The following is a 20535-nucleotide window of genomic DNA, read 5'->3' as shown; positions in this document are numbered from 1 at the left end:
TATAATTGGTTGCCGATGCCAAGACACCTTCGACTGTGTTTACTAATTACTAACTAATGGCTAATGAGTTACTCAATAGAATAGATAAGAGTAAAACGTAAATATAGGTATTAAAATATTCAGGTTTTATTAATTTGTCGCAATGTTTTTACACTGAAAATTAGATCATTACTAATTTAAATCCATTAGACTACACATGTCCAAAAGTTTGGAATATTGGAATATTTCGTCTTTTTTTTTTTTTTTTTTTTTTTTTTATTGGAAATTTACCGCATCCACCAAGAGGTGATTAGCGGGAATACAGTGTAGGAGTACAGTTCCAATAACTTACAATCTATAATATAATTCTATGAGTTTTAAATAATTATCGATATTATTATCTATAATTACAGTATGTATCTTAAATTAAGAATACAGTGTAGGTATAACTTCCAGTAATTTAGATTCTATAATATAGCCCTATACATTTTAAATAGTTTGCGATATTGTCATAGTAACCATCTGTGCCTAAAAGTTTGTTGATGTTGTTAGGAATATTGAATCTAATTCGTTCATTTGCAAAAAGTGGACAGTCAATTAAAAAATGTTTTACATTATTTATTTCGTCACAAATTTCACATTTAGGGGGATCGTCTCTTGTAAAGAGGTGAGAGTGCGTGTATCTTGTGTGACCTATACGCAGACGTGTGATAACAGTTTGAAGTTTTCGGGCTCGTATTCTCGATAGCCGCGGGTAAACATTATCCTTGATTGTTCTTAAAGATGTCTGTGAATATTTCCATTCTTGGTTCCATTTACACGTGATTAGATTTCTAAAGTACGATTTTATGTCACTCGCGAGATTTAGACACTCCGTTACCTCTGTTTCGACACTTTCCGACACTTTACGGGCGCACTGATCTGCTGCTTCGTTTCCATCGATACCAATATGAGATGGGATCCATATGAAGGTAATGCGTCTGGAATTTTCTTGAGCCTCTTCTAGTTCAGATTTTACCATTTTCTCTAGGGGGTTTTTAGGATACACATGATTTAAAGTTTGTAAAGCACCGAGTGAATCACTTAGGATCAAGCATTTTGATATTTTGTTTTTGTTGACATGTTCAAGGGCTTTGAGTATTGCATAAAGTTCAGCAGAAAAAATACTGAAATATTTGGGAAGTCTAAAATGATTTTCTGTCATTTCTAAAACAATTGAACTGCTTAGAATTGTAACTTGTGTTTGGACTAAGGTTAGTTTCTTGTAGGCAAATTATTTCTGGACAGTATTCTGATTGGATGATTAGAAGCATGGGTAAACGATGGAACAGTCCATCAATATTCCACTGTAATATAGAGTTGATAATTAGGCATCGGAGGAAGATAATTCACTGTCAGTGATATCTTTACCTAGATAGTGATTCAATTTATTTTTAAGTCGGGTGAAGCGATGTTTCGTAGTTTTGTCTGATAGGTATGGGTAAGATATGGTTAATAGGTTTATTAAACCGGGGAGATCGGTTGTGTATTCCTGGATAATTTCTATAGGTGAATTGTTACCTTGGGTATTTTCAATTAGCATTATTAGCTGATCATAGTTTAATGGGAGTGTTGTGGAATTTTTATTCATGAAAAATTTAAGTGCGTCAGGAGTAGGTGCTGTGCGTTTAGGTTTTTTGGGCTTTTGGATGTTGGTTTGACGTGGTGTTTGAGGGAGAGCAAACGTTGGATTATTAGTATTCAGATTTTCGATGGGAGGGGATAACGTTTCGTCAATACTTCTTTTCACAGATGTACTGGATGATTCTCCTATGATTCCGAGTGAAGCTTGTTGATCCATTACTTCAGAGGTTTTTTCACATGGATTTTTAGTGGGAATGTTCTCTTCGGTGGGAATTATTTTGCTCGCTTCAGAAGTTGGCAGTAGGGTTTGAGGAGTAGAAGAAATTGAAGAAGGTTTTTGAATATTTATGTTGTTTGGATCACCGTCTTCAGCTTGATGTGATTCAGTATGGGAGAAAAGTTGTGTGTTCTGTTGCTGTGGCGTAGATTCGGTGGTGGTGGTTAGGTCATAAGAGATAGTAGAGTTTTGAGATAACACATTGTCTGTCACAAGTTGTGTATGCTGTTGCTGTGGCGTTGATTCGGTAGTGGGAGTTGGGTCATGAGAAAGAGTAGAATTTTGTGATAACACATTGTCAGATGAAGTATTGGGGCAATTTGACGCAACGTGTCCAGCCTGTTTGCATACGAAACATTTCATCTTGTCCGTTGAAAGAAAAATTCTATTATCATTGCCTTCAAATGAAATTAATAAGGAGGTGTGAAGCTCGAAATTATCAGAGGGTGAAAAGACATACACTTGGCGGCGGAAACTGAGGATGTGGGAATATTCATCACCTGGAATTCCTGCTCTAAGGAAAGACACTGGGGAGGCTATTTGAAGACCAAGACTCTTGATTGCATTTTCTGCAAGTTGGTGGGGAATATAAGGAGAGATATTCGAGATTAATATTCTTTTTGTCGGGGAGACAAGTTTCCTAATACTTAAAATTAGGGATCCGATTTGGATAGTTGGGTGGGACTTCAGAAGTTGATCAACGAGATTTGGGTTGGCTAGATATATGCAGATTCTATTGTTGGAGATTCTGGAAGCAAAGGAAATATTTTTTGGTCCGATGACATCACCAATAGCTTTAACGTAATCTAGAAGTTTAAGGTTTTCTTCTGCGTGAAGGACTATGGCTTGCTCTTTTTTGGGTAGGGATGGTGGTTTCGGCGAAGATTTTGCAGCGTTTACGTACGAAATTGATGTAGTAGCTTGAGTATTTGTAGCACTTTGAAGGGCCATGGTTGAGGTAGAAACTGTAGGATTACTGTATATGTTTGTACTTGTCATGCAGACACAGACAATAGCTTCGTGTTATATTTTTTCTTTAAATGGTTCTGGTATCAGAATTGCATTCAAAGCCATTATGCTGGATGGTCAGCAAGAACCAGCAAACTGGTGAAACCAGCCGCTGGTATGCACTTTTTATAAATTAAATACAATTTATAATGGTTTAATAATATAAAGAAAGCAATACGTACAAATTTTGTCCAGAAATCACTTTTTAAAATACACTATTAAATCGAAATCAAATACACTAATTACTACTGATAAGGTAAACTAGATTTTAATTATACTTGGCACAGGTCTTACTCGTATGAATGCTAGAACAAGACTCCATTTCGTCTTTTTATTGATGTTTATATAATAAACTTTTCTGAATAGGTAAACACCATTTGGTTTCAATTCTTAACAATACTAAATAAATCTCAAAACCAGATAAACGATATGCAAAAAAAATTATTTATTCCCTTGGAGTGAAAAGCTTAGAAAGTACAACTTACATACATTTAAAAATAAATTAGTAAAGAAAAAAATACTTTTCAATAAAACTAATAATTAGTATTTCCTCCATTAGCCTGTATGCATGCCTGTAGGCGATTTGGCATGCTGCCAATTAACTGGTCGAGCTGGCTTGCGGAATTCTCTCCCATTCTTCACGAGCAGCATCTTTTAGTTCGAGAAGTGTAATAGGGGGATTGTTTCACTTTTGCATGAGTGTTTTGAGAATGTCTCAAGCATGTTCAATAACGTTAATATCGGGGGAATTCGAGGGCCACTGTAATGTAGATATTCCTTCTACTTCCAGAAAATGTTGTACTGCCGCTCTTCGATCAGGAGGTGCATTGTCATGCATAAACACAAATTCATCACCTACTGCCCCTCGGAATAGACGTAGGACAGGATTTAAAACTTCCTCTATGTACACAGCACCAGTGACACTTCTCTCCAGAACCAGCAGTGGCGTCGTACCACTCATAATACCACCCCAAACCATAATACGGTCACTTTCAAACGGGGTATGCGGTTGGGCTGTTTCTAGTCGGGCTTGTCGTCCTGGGGCCCTCCAAACCAGTGTTCTTCGCGAATCAGATACCAAGCTAAATTTTGACTCATCAGAGAACATTACGTTATTTCAGTTAAGACCATGTTGCACCATTTCTCTAGCCCATTGTAACCTTACTATTATGTGTTGTTAGGTTAGTTTAGGAACATGTAAGGGTCTTCTACGATACAAATTTACCGCATTTAGTCGGCGTGGTATTGTTTGCCGTGAAATATTCAGTCTTTGCAGCCTAGAAATTTCTCTGGATATACCACTTGTGGATTCCAGACGATTTCGTCGAGCTATCAATGTTATCTGCCGATCTTGTGCTGCTGTTGTACATCGACTTCTACCTCTTCTGGGACGATCCTTGACGTCATTTGTCTCTTGGATTTTTTTTTTATTTTAGATACAGCACTCTGAGTAACATCAACAATATTCGCGATATCACTTTGACTAAAGCCCTGTTGTAATAAAGCAATTACTCTAGATCTGTCAAAGTGAGATAGGTATCACGTTTCTAGGCATTTTTAAACAGCTCAATTCAAATTTAAACACAGACTGAAATAATGTGTTAATACGCAAATGAGTTGAATGTGACCAAAATGGGCAAACTGATACAAAAACGATTCAAAGTTTTTATCATTTTCATGTAAAAACGCTCTAAAATGAATATCAACAACAGTTTTGAAACCACCATAGGCGTAGATATATTATTTGTACGTATTCCAAACTTTTGGACATATGATATTGTTCCGGTTTCTAGTAATATTCCATTAGTAAAATAATAATTGAGTGGCTTTTAATGGCATAAGCCCAAAATGTCGCCTGTCAAAATGTTTAATGTGTTTTAAATGCATTCATTTTTTCGAATCCTGAGATATAATAGTATTTTTGAAAAACTTAAACACATAATGAAAGATTGTATTATTACCGAGGACCGAAAGTCCCTGAAAACTTCTGTAATATTTATTTCAATAAGCTGCATACGTGAAAAAAGAGAAACTTTAGAGTGATTTTTAATTTCAAATATCTCATTCAAACGAAACATTTTGGTTACTCTCGGGACCTGGTTCCTCGGTAAAAATATAATCTTTCATTCTGTGTTTAAATTTTTCAAAAATATTTATTAGTTTTCCCGGGATTCGAAAAAAAAATGAATGCATTTAAAACACACTGAACAGGCAACATTTTGCACCTATACCCTTAATAGAAAGGGTGTCAGTACATTTTTCGTCAAGATATGGATATAATAAATTGTAAACTAGAAACAATATTTTATTAGTTTATGGAGATTCCTACTTATATGTAGGTAACTCTATACGCCATCTATTATCGAGAAGAAAATATTATGTAAATTAAAGTGCAGGTCTCTTTAGGATAGAAAGGGTACAAGTGTACATATACCCTTTCTATTCTTAATTAATTTTTCATTTATATAAAATTACCAGTGACAAGTGTTATTCATTTAGATGGTTTGGAGTTTTGCAGGCGTTAATCGCTGATCCAAAAGTAGATACTGAGGGCAAACCTCTTAAATTTAGAGGCATTAATCATTTTAAGTACACAAAACAATACTGGCACAAGCACAACATCCGTTTAGCATATGGCACTATTCTACGATACGTTAGAAAACATATTAGAACATTCTAGTGATGTGTAGATAACCAAACAGAAGTGGAGGGATCTACAATCTACAAACTCTGTTCGACTATATACTACCCATATTATCATCAGTGTTATACTCAAATCAAATGCCATCTGCTGTTAAGAAAAAGACAGCGATAACTTACTATATAGATAAAAAGAAAAAACAAAGGATGTAAACGGAAAGTGAAAACCAACAAAATCCTGCAAAACAGCAGTGGCGTCAACTTCATTAATGGAGGACGTATCAGACTCTTAATTATGACATGGATGATAGTGCAATACTCTAACATGATTACAAAGATACAATCTAATGTTATAGTTATAATGTTTTTCATTAAAATATATTATTTTATATCTGTATGTGTAATTTGCATTGTAAAGCAACTATTTAAAAGTTTTGGAGTAGAAAGGGTATAAGTACAGTTTTTTAATTTGCTAGTTTAGACTATATTGCTGCTCTTTCACTATTCCTTGGAGTTCCTCTTTACAAACGTGTTTTCGCAAGATAAGGTGTCAAATCCGTTTCCAGATTCGATTACAATGTATTAACTTTAAACGTGTTTACCTTCAAATGTTGAAAACAGTACTTATACCGTTTCTATTTTAAGCCACTCAATTTTCTGAGTTCAGCTGTAAAACGTCGTTACAAAAACTAAAAGAATTTTATATTATTGGTTATTTTAACTCTAATAATCATTTTTCACTCACGTTATTAGCTTGTTTTAGAAATCAGCGACTAGCGTATATGGTATTAAAAACCTAAAAGATGCTGTTTCTCGTTTGCCATAAAAGCATGTGTAAAATATAGCGTTAGCAGTACGTTCATCATTTCTACAAAAATCATAAAAAGCAAGTAATATTTCCAATTTATTTCTTCATTTCAGGGAGGAGTGAACTATGAATTTCGTTCGACAGGAATCGGGATGAGATGGCCTCCACCAAAATGAGAAAAAAGCCAACATATTGGCTTGAATCCTAAAATGGAAAGGAAAAAATCCTTTAGGAGACAGAAAAGATACAGACGACCGTGGCTGAAAAAATGCAAAGAATTTCTCAGACAATTTATTGCTTTTTTGTTCAGCAATGTCGGGATTATTTTACTGGTGGTATGGTTTTTATTTTACAAATATAGGGTATATATACTTTTTATGAGCGGAAGTGCTTTGTTTTTGTTTTATGGGATGTACATATGGGCAAAAAATGTAAATGTGAAGGTTTATATAAACCTAATAGAATATTTTTTGTTTTCCACGTTGATAAACAGTATTTATTTTATAATTTGTAAAAATGGGTTTAAAACAAAAATTAATTTGTTTAAAGTAATTCTTTTTGTTTTCCTTTATACCTATTTAAAATCAAAATTTTTCACTAGTGCATATTCGCAAGTAATCTACATTTCTAAAAATAGTTAGGACTTTCTATAATTTTGAGTAAACTACGATTTTTGTACTACGACTGTTTCTACTACTGACTAAAATACCATTAAAGGTTTTTCCTTCATGTTACCAGTACAAGCGCAGTCACCATGTTTAAAATTGCGTTCAATCAATTTAATTGTACCCCTTCTGTGGTTCAGTGGTAAGAGCGCCTACCTTTGGACCTTAAGATCGTGAGTTCGAATCTCACCTGGGTGGAGAATTTTTCATTTATTAAAAATTAATAAATGAAAATAGTTTCTATCCTTGTGGGATCGGTACTCATCGGAGGGACCGTAGGCGTTTGGATACAATTAGCGTCTCTTTGCAAAGACAGTAACGTCGAATTTGCTAAGTAACAAGACATTTACTCAACACACACACTACACATTACACTGGGTATCTGATCATGCATGCCAATGGTCATAAGTTGTCGAGGCATTAAGCTAAATAAAAAAAAAATTAATCGGTTACAACTCGAAAACTATGAACTTTTGAGAAAAATGAGAAAAAAACTTTTTTCCTTAAAATGATCCAAAAATCATAAAAACTATTTTCCGGAACCAAATAGTAATCTTCTGAATTTGTTTAAAAAATTTGTTTAATAATAATAATATAAGTTTATTCAAGTCAATAATTATTACAATAATTTACAATTTCAGTATACTTACTTACACTAAAGTATACGTAAAGAAAAGTCTTAAAAGCATAAACATGCTTGTTGACTTAATCTAATGTCTACTGTCTAATATTGACAGGTTTATGTTTATTGTTTTTTTTTACAAATCATTATTTAATTTTTTTTTATTTTTACAATTTCTAATCTAATTTCTATGTTTTATTTTTATTTAGTATAATTTAAATTTATTAAATTGTTACGCAACTCTCTTTTTTCTCTTACCCAAGCAGTAACTAATTTTTTATACAAATAAAAATTTTTGATATTTTTAAAATTTATGGGCAATTGGTTGTATATTCTTGGAGCAAAATATTTAATGGACCGTTGTGTGATTGAATTAAACAATTTCTGATCAAAAATTCTGCCCCGTACCCGGCCTAAACTGTATGTTTTAAGGAGACATTTTGGAGCAGGAATCCGCAAAGAAACCGAATCAGAAACATTTTTCATACGGGAGCTACCTTATAACCTGGAATACCTACTTTGTATTAATTAAAATTTTGTATATGTATTATTATTAATAGGTATGTATAGTTTTTTTAATAATTAGTTATTTATTAAAAATGATGGCGAAAATATTATGGGGAACTAGTATGATAAAATTGATTCAAAAAATGACATAACCCAGACATCCAAAGTGAAAGTTATCCTCCAACACCAAATTGTTCTATATGGTCCATATAATTTTCAGAAAAAAATCACACCTTTTTGAGCGTCGGGTTTGGGGGGGAGAGGGGAAGAAGTCGGTAAATTCGTAGTTTTTTAAGTATTTCGTCAATATTTCTAAAACTATGAGGTTTAGCATGAACAACCTTTTATACAAAAATGTTCCACATTAAATTTGAAATAAAAAATGTTCTATACATAATCCTTCTAAAATGAACGGTTCCAAAGTTACGGAGGTAGTATGGTATAATTGGTCCAAAAAAGGCCTAACCAAGACATACAAAGTAAAAGTTTTCCTCCAACACCAAATTGTTCTATATGGTCCACATATTGTTCAGTAAAAAGTTACACCATTTTGAGCGTCCAGTTTGGGGGGGAGATGGGGGAGAAATCGGTAAATTAGTAGTTTCTTTATATTTTTCGTCAATATTTCTAAAACTATGTTTAAGCGTAAACAATGTTCTATACAAAAACGTTCTACATAAAATTTAAAACAAAAATGGTCCTATCCATAATTGTTATAAAATCAACGGTTCCAGTGTTACGGAGGGTGAAATCTGGAGGTTTTCGATACTTTTTATATTTGTTCGGCAATTGATGATGATTTTGGATGGTGAGGTTGACGTTTCTTCAAGAGCTTATCACTAACATACCATCGACCACTGAAATATTAAATCCTGTTAAGAAAATTTCTTTCAGTCAGTAAAAATATTATAAATTGCCCAATAAATATAAAAAGTATCGAAAATCTCCACTTTTCACCCCGCTTAACTCTGGAACCGTTGATTTTATAACAATTATGTATAGAACTTTTTCTGTTTTAAATTTGATGTAGGACATTTTTGTATATAACATTGTTTACGCTAAAGCACATTTTTAGAAATATTGACGAAAAACATAAGAAAACTACTAATTTACCGATTTCTCCCCCATCTCCACCCCCCAAACCGGACGATAAAAATGGTGTAACTTTTTACTGAACAATATCTGGACCATATAGAACAATTTTTTGTTGGAGGAAAACTTTTATTTTAATGTCTGGGTTAGGCCTTTTTTGGACCAATTATAATATAATACCTCCGTAACTTTGGAACCGTTCATTTTAGAAGGATTATGCATAGGACCTTTTTTGTTTCAAATTTAATGTAGAACATTTCTTATAGAAGGTTGTTTATGCTAAACCGCATAGTTTTAGAAAAATTTACGAAAAACTTAAAAAGCTACGGATTTACCGATTTCTCCCCCCTCACCCCCCAAACCCGACGCTCAAATTGGTGTGACTTTTTTCTGAACATTATGTGGACCATATAGAATAATTTGGTGTTGGAGGATAACTTTCACTTTGGATGTCTCGGTTTGGATCTAGTTATACCATACTAAACAAAGAAATCCAAATATTATGTTATGCAGACGACGCCGCATTAATCGCCGAGACAGAAGATGATCTCCAAAGATTAACACATACCTTTAATCCAACAGCCGAGAAATACAATATGATATTAACAGAAAAAACCAAATGAATGACAATATCTAAATACCCACTACGATATAAAATCGAAATTGATGGTAAAATAATAAATATAGCAGGAAGCAAGGTTTAGATAACAAAGCTTAAAAGCAAGTTAAGCGGCGTGATCTCTTAATGACACAATCTTTAAGAACAAACATCTAAGACAAAAGCAAGAATCTATAAAGGAGCAATTAGACCTATATTGACATAAGCGGCGGAGACAAGACCTGACATATCTAAGACGAGACGACTACTAGAAACAACAGAGATGAAAATACTTCGACGAATATCAGTGAAAAGTCTGTTAGATAGAGAGAGAAGCGAAAACATAATAAGAGCATACAATGTAGAAGCCATAAATGGATGGGCGAAAAAACGGAAACATAAGTGGAAAGAACACATTATTAGCATGATAGAAGATAGGATAGTACGAATAGCACGAAATAAGTCACCAAATGGGCGAAAAGTATTGGCAAACCAAGAAAAAGATGGTGCAATTATTTAAAAAAATTAGGAGGCTAATATCGAAGAAGAAACAGGCTTTAAAGCCAATATACAAGAAGAAAAAAGAAGAAGTTATTTACTAAATTAATTACTGTCAATATGCCAATTAAATACCCAAATACCCCAATCATATAGAGCGACAGAGGAACACCATACAGTGCGACGAACGGTGGGGCACCGCGGCAGCCTATAATCGAGTGGACGCGCATAATTAACAATTCAAAAACAACGGTTTATATTGAAATAAGCCCCGATTACTCATCAAAATCTATAAATGTAATACTTAAACTTCAATTTAGGCACTCAAAAATAATAATTTACTTATGATTTTTCAAGCCTCGAATATGCGCAATTTCGTATATTTCATATTTTAAATCGCTTATAACTCGAAAATTATTAATAGACCAGGATCCCGCGTAGCAAAAAAAAAAGTTGATTAATAGCAAGCTGAAAATTTGTTAATAGCTTAACGGTGTCTAGTCGGAAAAACTTTGATATACAGGAACACTGGAACAGGGGAAGTGTTAATTGTGGAGCAGTTTAAAAATTTGGAAAGTCAGATTACGAAAACGTCCCATGTATTTTGCCGGACAGGACATCCTATTGATTTGTTACCCTTTCATTAAACTCTCATGCAAAAATCAGACTTCTATTACTAACCAACATGATCCCTGTCATTTGACATGTTCTTCGTCTTCCACTCATTAAAATGCCAAGTTGGTGATATACACCAGTCTGATTTTTGCATGAGAGTATAATGAAATGGTAACAAATCAATTAGATGTTCTGTCCGACAAAATACATGGAACGTTTTCGTAGTCTGACCTTCCAAATTTTTAACCTGTTCCACAATATATCCTCTCATGTTCCAGTGTTCCCATACATTAAAGTTTGTCCGACTAGACACCGTTAAGCTATTAACAGATTTTCAGCTTGCTAATAATCAACTTTTTTTGGTACGCGGGATCCAGGTCTATAACTTCTTAGAAAAATGAAAGAAACCTTTTTGTATTTAGAACGATAAAAAACGGTTTTTTCGGGGGAAATTAGGAGATTGTTGAAATAGAGCGCCCCGTACCGGCAAAAAAATCGAATAAACACGCACAATAATTAGCAATTAAAAAACAAGGCTGTAAATTGAAGTTAGACCCGATCAATCTTCAGAATCTTGAAAATAAATGCCTAAACTTCGATCTCAGCAGTTGGAAATATCAAAATATGAGTTTTGAAGCCCCAAAAATGCGTATTTTCGCATTTTTCAGATTTTCAATCGCCTATAACTCAAAAAGTGTCAGCTTTTGAAAAAATCACAAAATACCTTTCTTGTTTAGAATGAGGTGAGAAACCTAAAAAATATTTTCAACAGCAAAAAAAGGCGATCTTTTGTATTTGTTGAAAAATATTTTTTAAACAATTTCTGCTTTAAAATTTCACCCGGTACCTTTCAGATTTGTTTAAAGGGGACATTTTTTAATAGAAATCCGCAAAGAAACCAAATCAGAATTTTTTTTCAGACGGGCGCGGTTTCACCACATGGACTATCTCTTGTTTTTCGTATATAAAAATATCCCACTGCAATCTCTTTACCGTGATTAAAGTAGTTGGTGAGTTCTTCTGTATACTACATATTTCTTATATACTTTAGTCTGATGTTTTCGAAAATGTCTTTTTAGTTAGCACGTGTTGCATGATAATGGCATAAAAATTGTTTTGAGTTAACTTTGAAAAAAGTCTTATGCTGCTAATACATACTAAATCAAAAATGTTTCCTGTAGGTTCCTGTAGTTTTCTGGGTTTTATATATGATACTTTTGCCATATTTACCTGGAATTATTGATAATTAGTTAGCAATATTATGGTAACTGCATGTACCGCATGCGTCATTCTTTATGATAAAAATTGGAAAAAATTCTTTGTAAAAGGCATAATTTTTTTTATTAAAAATCCCTTTAATGGCTACATCTCAGAACATTTTGTTTGGATTCCAGCTGAGCCACCAAAGAAATACTAGGGTAACAACCCTTTAAATACTATATAGTTGCATTAAAGGTGCATACTTAATTAAAACTCCATACGATGAATATAGATAAATTAGATTAATGCCCTAATGACTAAGTTGCCATTCAATTGTTGTAATGTAACCAACTCAATTTACACCCCACGTGTTGCAAAGGTCGGGACCTTACCTACTGGCATTATTCTGTTTCATCTGTATCCATCCTATAAAGTTTTAATTAAGTATGCACCTTTAATGCTTCTTCTCTTCTTCTTCTTTTTGTATAGACATGACTATTGACTATGTCTGTTTTTTAAATGTGCCTCTAGTAAGTTGTCGTTCCATCGTTTTCGTGGTCCCACTGATCGTCTTCCTATTGGAGAACCGTCTCTCGCTGTCCTGGCTACCCTATTTGTTGTAATTCGACTTATGTGGTCATTCCATTCTATTCTTCTGTTTCTTACCCAGTTATTAATGTTATCCACCTTGCATCTCCGTCGTATATCTGTACTTCTAGCTCTGTCCCATAGAGTCTTACCATCGATTTTTCGAAGGGTTTTCACCTCCGCTGTTTCGAGCAATCTTTTTGTCCTCTCAGTGTCGGGTCGTGTTTCTGCCGCGTATGTCATTATTGGTCTGATGACTGTTTTGTAAATTCTGCCTTTCATTTCTTTTCCAATATTTTTATTTCTCCATATTGTGTCATTCAGGCAACCTGCGGCTCTGTTTGCTCTATTCACTTGATCTTCCACTTTTGTTTCGAGTCTTCCGTAGCTAGATAGTGTGATGCCTAGATATTTAAACCCCATCACTTGTTCTATTATCTGACCTTCCAGCTCCAATTTACATCTTATTGGATCTGCTGTTATAACCATGCATTTTGTTTTTTTTGAGGAAATTAATATGTTAAATTTTCTGGCGATTATGTTGAATTGGTGCAGCATACGTTGTAAATCATCTTCACTTTGAGAGATTAGTATTGAATCGTCCGCATAGCAGATTATGGTAAGTTGTTTTTCTCCCATTTGGTATCCTTTTTTAGTTCTTACTTTTTTTTATTATTTCGTCCATGATCAGGTTGAACAATAAATTGCCGTTTTGATCTGAACAATAAATGACTCAAGGAATCCCCCTGTCTTATCCCATTGCCGGCTTCAATTGGGTCAGTTAGTTCATCTACCACTTTTACTTTTATTGTGTGGTCCTGGTAGATGTTTTCTATGGTTTTAATTATTCCCAGAGGAACCTCTCTCGAGTATAACAAGTGAATATCGTCCTTTAATGTGACCCTGTCAAATGCTTTCTTAAGGTCCACGAAACATAAATATACCGGTTTGCTGCATTCCAACGATTCCTCTTGAACTTGCCTCATTATAAATATAGCGTCAGTGCATGACCTTCCCGACCTAAAACCTTGTTGTTCTTCTGCTAATGTTATAATTTCATTCAATTTGTTTGTTATCACTTTTGTTGTTAATTTTAATGTTGTCTTGTGATATTCTGTTTTGTTCTATTATCTTTTGTATTAGCTTTAATAGTTGTTTAGTTAGATCTTGTCCTCCGTACTTTAGGACTTCGTTCGATATTCTGTCCTCTCCTGAAGATTTTCTATTTTTTTGTTTTCTTAATTCTTCCCTTGCCTCTCCCTCCTCGATGTTTATTTCTTCGTTTGTCGTAACTTTAGGTGTTGGTGGTTCATTGTCGTCGCCTTTAGCAAATAGAGATCTAAAGTAGTCTGCCCATGTTTCCTTCTCAATGTGTTTCGCTTTTATTAATTCGTTCATCTCCTTTCTTTGCCCTCTGATCATTCTCCATACTTCTTTTTGTGTTCCGTAGAAGTCGTGTTCCATCTGTTTTGAGACACTCTGCCAGTGCTCCCTTTTTATTTGTCTTACTAAAGTGTTCGTTTCGTTTCTGATTCGTTTGTAGTGGTTGTATGCCTGTTGTGTTTGTTTTGTTCTGTATTGTAAAAAGGCTTTCTTCTTTTCTTCGCATTTTATCTTAACTTCCTCTCTAAACCACGGGATTTTCTTCTTTAATATGTGAGTATTCGTTATTTTTCTCTCTCCAAGTCATTCTGTTTCAGCGTCGATTATGTTATTTTTGAGTTTTTGCGAGCTTTCATCGATGTTATCGTTTTCTAATATTCCATTCTCAGCAATCTTGTCTAATATTATTTTCCTGTATAAGTATTTCGTGGATTCCGTATGTAGTCCTTCGACTTTGATTTTTGTTTGTGTTGGTGCTGTCCTCTTAGGTGTGAAATATTTCATAATGATTCTCATTTTACATAATACTAAGCTATGGTCGCTACCTACATCTGCTGAGTTGAGGTATCTTACGTCGATTATTTTTGATGGATGTATATCTCTGTTGGTTACAACATAATCTATCATAGATCTTTGTCCACGGGTGTTATTGAATGTATATTTGTGTTGGTTTTTGTGGTCAAAAAATGTGTTGTTTATTCTAAGTCCGTTATTTGTGCAGAAGTATATCATCAGTTCTCCATTTTCGTTTTTAACATTTTCATTGTGTTTTTGCTTAATTCCGGGTATTACTTGGTTACCTATTCGAGCGTTAAAATCTCCCAGTCTTATCATCTTCCCTCTAACTTGATCTACTACTTGTTGTAATTCGTCATAAGAGATTTCCCTTTTTGTTTGATGCTTGTTATTTTCTGGGCCGTATACTCCGATGATGTTCAGGTCTTCCTTTTTCATCCTAATTTTTGCTGTGACAATTCTTTCCGATATATATTGACACACTTTGATGTGATTTTGGTATTTTTGATGTATTAGTAATGCTACACCTTCTTTGGCCCTGTTTTCTTTTGCTACTCCACTGTAGATTAGTAAATATTCGCCTAACCTTGATTGTCCTTTTCCTTTCTTTTGTGTTTCCTGTAGAGCGCATATATTTATTTGTCTCTCTTTTAATACTTGGGTGATTTCTTCATCTCTATGTTCCATGTGGTAATTTTTAACCAATGTTTTTCTTTTGTCCTTATTTCTCGCCATGGTCGTCTTCATATGAGCAGTATTCGTTTTTCCGATTGGTAGGTTGCTAACCTTGCCAATCAACCCTCCACATTTTATCCGGGCTTGGGACCGGCTGTGGTAACCGCAGAGCTACTCGATCCACCCTTCAATTAGCCCAGGCAGTGTTTACCTTTAATGCAACTATGTAATATTTAAAGGTTTTTACCCTAGTATTTCTTTGGTGGCTCAGTTGGCATCCAACCTGTTATACCACTGATGATGATTTTTAATAAAATCGAAAACGTTCTGCGATGTAGCCCTTAAAGAGATTTTTAATAAAATTTTATACCTTTTACAAAGGATTTTTATCCAATTTTTGTGATTGACGCTATACAGCCAACTACAGGAAATTTTTTTTCTTTTCCTTGTGAATTCTTTAGGATGTTTTAAGTCTCTTTACTACCCTTTTTTTGTCCACAGTGTTTTTCAAAAAATTCAGGAAATGTTTTCTTTAGCTCTATTTTTTTTAAGCAATGTCCCTGGGAGTATCGCAAATTCGTTAACCATTTACTTGTTTTGACTTTAAATTCATTGAATGCGCACTTTTGAAATATTTTATCATTCCTATACATTTTCACTTTTAAGATACCTGCTTCGTTTGGCAGCTTATTCGAGTTCGACACGATGTGACGACACGATGTGACCTAAATAAAATTTGTCGTCTGCAATTGGCAACGTATTGTTAATCCGAATGCTGCATTTATATTCGACGACCACTCAGAGTGATGTCCTGACTCTATTTTGAATATGAGTCTTCTTAAATTGTAAGCTTCTATATTATTACGAACGTTATCCCTTTTTTACTAGCTGAAAGAACTACTTTTTTTGTATTAGTATGTCTGCGTTGTTGTAGTTTATTTGTTTGGGATAGTTTATATTAGTTTGGGATAGGAAGTAAGTGAAAGATTTGGACTACAAGTAAAAATATCAAAAACTAAGTTTATGGTCCTCAGCAAAAATAAAATTAGAGACGCCCAAATACTTATCAAGAATACACAAGTGGATCGAGTAAAACAGTATACCTGTCTTGGAACTATAGTAAACGAATAATGGGATCACTCACAAGAAGTAAAACGTAGAATATTGAAGTCTAGGAGGGTACTCAATAACATGGTCAAACTTTTTAAAAGCCACAACCTTAATCTGGAGCTAAAATTTATTCTCCTACGATGTTATATCTTCTTAAAATTATACTACGGAGTTGAATCCTGGACACTCACTGAAGCGAAGGAGAAAATACTTGAAGACTTCGAGATGAGGCTATACAGGCGAATCCTAAGGATATTATGGACGGATAAGTTAACCAAAGAGACCATATTACGAAGAATAGGGAAAGAAAGAGAGGTGATGTATACCATTAAAAGGAGAAAGTTAAAATATCTCGGACACATAATGAGAAACGGCACTAAATTAATAAAATAATTATAGCCAGACTGATCGCCAATGTTAGAAACGAATAGGCAATAGGCACCAAAAGAAGTAAGAAGAAGTTTATATTAATTATAGTACTTATAGTCCTGTCGCCAGGGGGGGTACAACGGCCTCCTTAATTCAGATGGACTTACCCAAGTTTTTTTTATATATTTTGACCCGTAGAATACGAATCTTTTGGGTAACAGTTGATCCGGATGTCGATAAGATTGTTATAGACAAAGAACTTGAGGAATTACATAACAGCGATTTCTCGCAAAACAAGACATCTTTTTGTATTTTTTGGGTCATTTTAAGCAAAAAATATTCCTACAAGTTTTTTCGTAGAATGCATAGTTTTTGAGATAACCGCGGTTGAACTTTCAAAAAATCTGAAAATTGCAATTTTTGAACCCGAATAACATTTGTTTAAAAAATAAAGTAGCAATTCTGCTTACCGCATTTGAAAGATTAAGTCAAATTATATCGGTTTTGATTATTTGCATTGCTAAAAATTAATTTTTTTATTGTTAAACAAATCTATAAACACATAGTGTTTCCCGTGCCTAATACATGCGTTTTAACGCATGCTACGTGGAAATTGCCTCGCTTGCACTTGTAGCTACTCTACCTACTCGTTCGATTTTAAATGAGAAATCATTGAAAACATCACTCACATACTAGGTGTTTATAGCTTTGTTTAACAATAAAATAATAAATTTTTAGCAATGCAAATAATCAAAACCGATATAATTTGACTTCAACTTTCAAATGCGGTAAGCAGAATTGCTACTTTATTTTTTAATCAAAAGTTATTCGGGTTCAAAAATTACAATTTTTCGATTTTTTGAAAGTTCAACCGCGGTTATCTCGAAAACTATGCATTCTACGAAAAAACTTGTAGAAATATGTTTTGCTTAAAATGACCCAAAAAATACAAAAAGATGTTTTGTTTTGCGAGAAATCGCTGTTATGTAATTCCTCAAGTTCTTTTTCTATAACAATCTTATCGACATCCGGATCAACTGTTACCCAAAAAATTCGTATTCTGTGGGTCAAAATATATAAAAAAAACTTGGGTAAGTCCATCTGAATTAAGGAGGCCGTCGTACCCCCCCTGGCGACAGGACTATTAGTAAATCCCGTTTTTGCACCCTTTGGTGAAATGCATATGAAAAGTATGCTTTTCAAGATTTAATCTAAAACTCTTAATGAAATACGTCTGAAAATCCACGCCATTTTTGGTATTACATGAAAGCAGTAAAAACTATTAAACTCCTCTACAGAAACATACCTATAATATTGGGATAAGAGAAATAGTAGGGACTGTTATAAAGAGGTACAGTCCGTTCAATATACAGGGTGCGCCAAACCTCTGGTTTTCTTTGATTACGGCTAAACTATGGGATATAAAAAAATATTTTTAACAAAACTAATGTATATCAAAAACATCTATAATTTACAATTATTTTTGATTATACAGGGTGAGTCAAAACGACGGTACGAACCAAAGTTATATTTTGTAAGTATATATATTTTTTTAAATGGAACACCCTATATATTAAATGATTTTTTAATTTATTTTTTAAGAATATGAAACATTTGTATAAGGTCTTAAAGGCCTAAAGTTAATAATTTTCGAAATATTTAAATTTTTATTGAGAAAAATGGTAATATTTGTAGGGCTGTGGATTATGATTCCAAGGTAATAAAAATTTAAGTGGTAGGTCAAAGTTTTTATAATATTGTATCATTTTTAAATAATTTAATATCTTTTACTTATAGCCATAAAATATAGAGTGTGATCACTATTTACAAATACAAAATTTCTCATTTTTTTTAAATAGAACACCCTGTATATTAATATTGCATTTTGTAGTAAATATTACAACTTTTCTTTTGGTATAAGGTTGTATGTACATACAATGTTTGGTTTTGTAAATATTTAAAAAAGAACTATTAGGTCTGGATCCCGCATATGAAAAAAAAGTTTATTAATAGCAAGATGAAAAGGGTACCTACCCCCCGTTAAGATAGGCAAAATGCCCTCACCCTCAGAATTCAATTTTTTAAATTTTTTTAAGTTCTGTGCAATTAAGAAATTAGATAACGCCGGTTTTTAGCTCGCCACCTCCCTTACCCCTCCCCCCACAGCCAAAAACGTAGATTTTTAGATTTAATTTTTTTTAGTTGGGTTGCAATTGATTTCAAAATTTCAAAAAATTTACACGTGTAGCTGAGGCTTTTACAAAACATGTCAATTTTTTATGGACCTTTAGGTCGTGTGTACATAACCTTAATTTTTTTTTAACTTTTTTAAAACTTATAACTTTTTTTTGGAGGGGGCTGCAGGTCCAATTTTTTTGCATTTTGTGTATTTTATCAAAATCTATCTTCCTGATTTTTTCAGATTTTTCCGTCAGGTGCGCCATCTTGAAAAATCCGGAAAACTGTTTTTTTAGGGGGTTTGGGGATTTTCTCCATTTTATAGACTGCAACATAGATCAACTCAAGGTTTTGTTAAAAGATTATGTATAATTTGAAATAACTGCGTATATTAGGATATTCAAAAATTGGGCGAAACACTTTTAAATCCCCCAAAAACCATGTTTGTTTAAAGTTTGGTAAGAATTTTTGCGGGTCTAATTATATTTTTTGAGGTCGATAGAGCCTGAATATTTTTTTTTTATTTTTTTACGTTCTATATGATTTTAAAAAATTGGGACTCACCGCAATTTTAGCCCACTACCCCTATTCCCCCTCCCCCACAGCTAAAAATATCAATTTTTCGATTTTATTTTTTTTTAAGTTGGTTTGCAATTAAACTATAAATGTTGTTCTGAAGCTATTTCTTTGTGGCATTTTTGTAATTAACTATTCTAAATGGGAAATAAGCCACAATTTAACTAAAAAATGATTTTATTTTCCATCTGTAATGCAATTAGTCCTGTCGCCAGGGGGGGTACAACGGCCTTCTTAATTCAGATGGACTTACCCAAGTTTTTTTTATGTATTTTGACCCGTAGAACACGAATTTTTTGGGTAACAGTTGATCCGGATGTCGATAAGATTGTTATAAACAAAGAAGTTGAGGAATTACATAACAGCGATTTCTCGCAAAACAAAACATTTTTTTGTATTTTTTGGGTCATTTTAACCAAAAAATGTTCCTACAAGTTTTTTCGTAGGATGCATAGTTTTCGAGATAAACGCGGTTGAACTTTCAAAAAATGGAAAAATTGCAATTTTTGAACCCGAATAACGTTTGAATAAAAAATAAAATAGCAATTCTGCTTACCGCCTTTAAAAGTTTAAGTCAAATTATATCTGTTTTGAATATTTGCATTGCTAAAAATTTATTTTTTGATTGTTAAAAAAAGCTATAAACACATACTGTTTCCCGTGCCTAATACATGCGTTTTAATGCATGCTACTTAGAAATAGCCCCGCTTGCACTTTTACCTCTTCTACGTACTCGTTCGATTTTAAATGAGAAATCATTGAAACATCACTCAAGCACTAGGTGTTTATAGCTTTGTTTTAACAATAAAATAATACATTTTTGGCAATACAAATAATTAAAACCGATATAATTTGACTTGAACTTTCAAATGCGGTAAGCAGAATTGCTATTTTATTTTTTAATCAAAAGTTTTTCGGGTTCAAAAATTCCAATTTTTCGATTTTTTGAAAGTTCAACCGCGTTTATCTCGAAAACTATGCATCCTACGAAAAAATTTGTAGGAACAT

General features: G+C 33.4%; 1 protein-coding gene across 1 annotated transcript in view; it reads left to right on the top strand.

Moving 5' to 3' along the window:
• LOC114325462 (TWiK family of potassium channels protein 18) overlaps positions 1–20535 on the top strand; it is a 962626-nt gene that overhangs the window by 398166 nt on the left and 543925 nt on the right. Inside the window, exon 2 of the mRNA XM_028273543.2 lies at positions 6449–6670. Coding sequence (XP_028129344.1) covers positions 6545–6670 — 126 coding nt within the window. The 5' untranslated portion in view covers positions 6449–6544. The remainder of the gene's footprint in view (positions 1–6448; positions 6671–20535) is intronic.

Source organism: Diabrotica virgifera, chromosome 7 (genome assembly GCF_917563875.1).
Source record: "Diabrotica virgifera virgifera chromosome 7, PGI_DIABVI_V3a".
In the NCBI taxonomy this organism is placed as follows: Eukaryota; Metazoa; Arthropoda; class Insecta; order Coleoptera; family Chrysomelidae; genus Diabrotica; species Diabrotica virgifera.
This window is presented reverse-complemented; position numbering and strand designations above follow the sequence as displayed.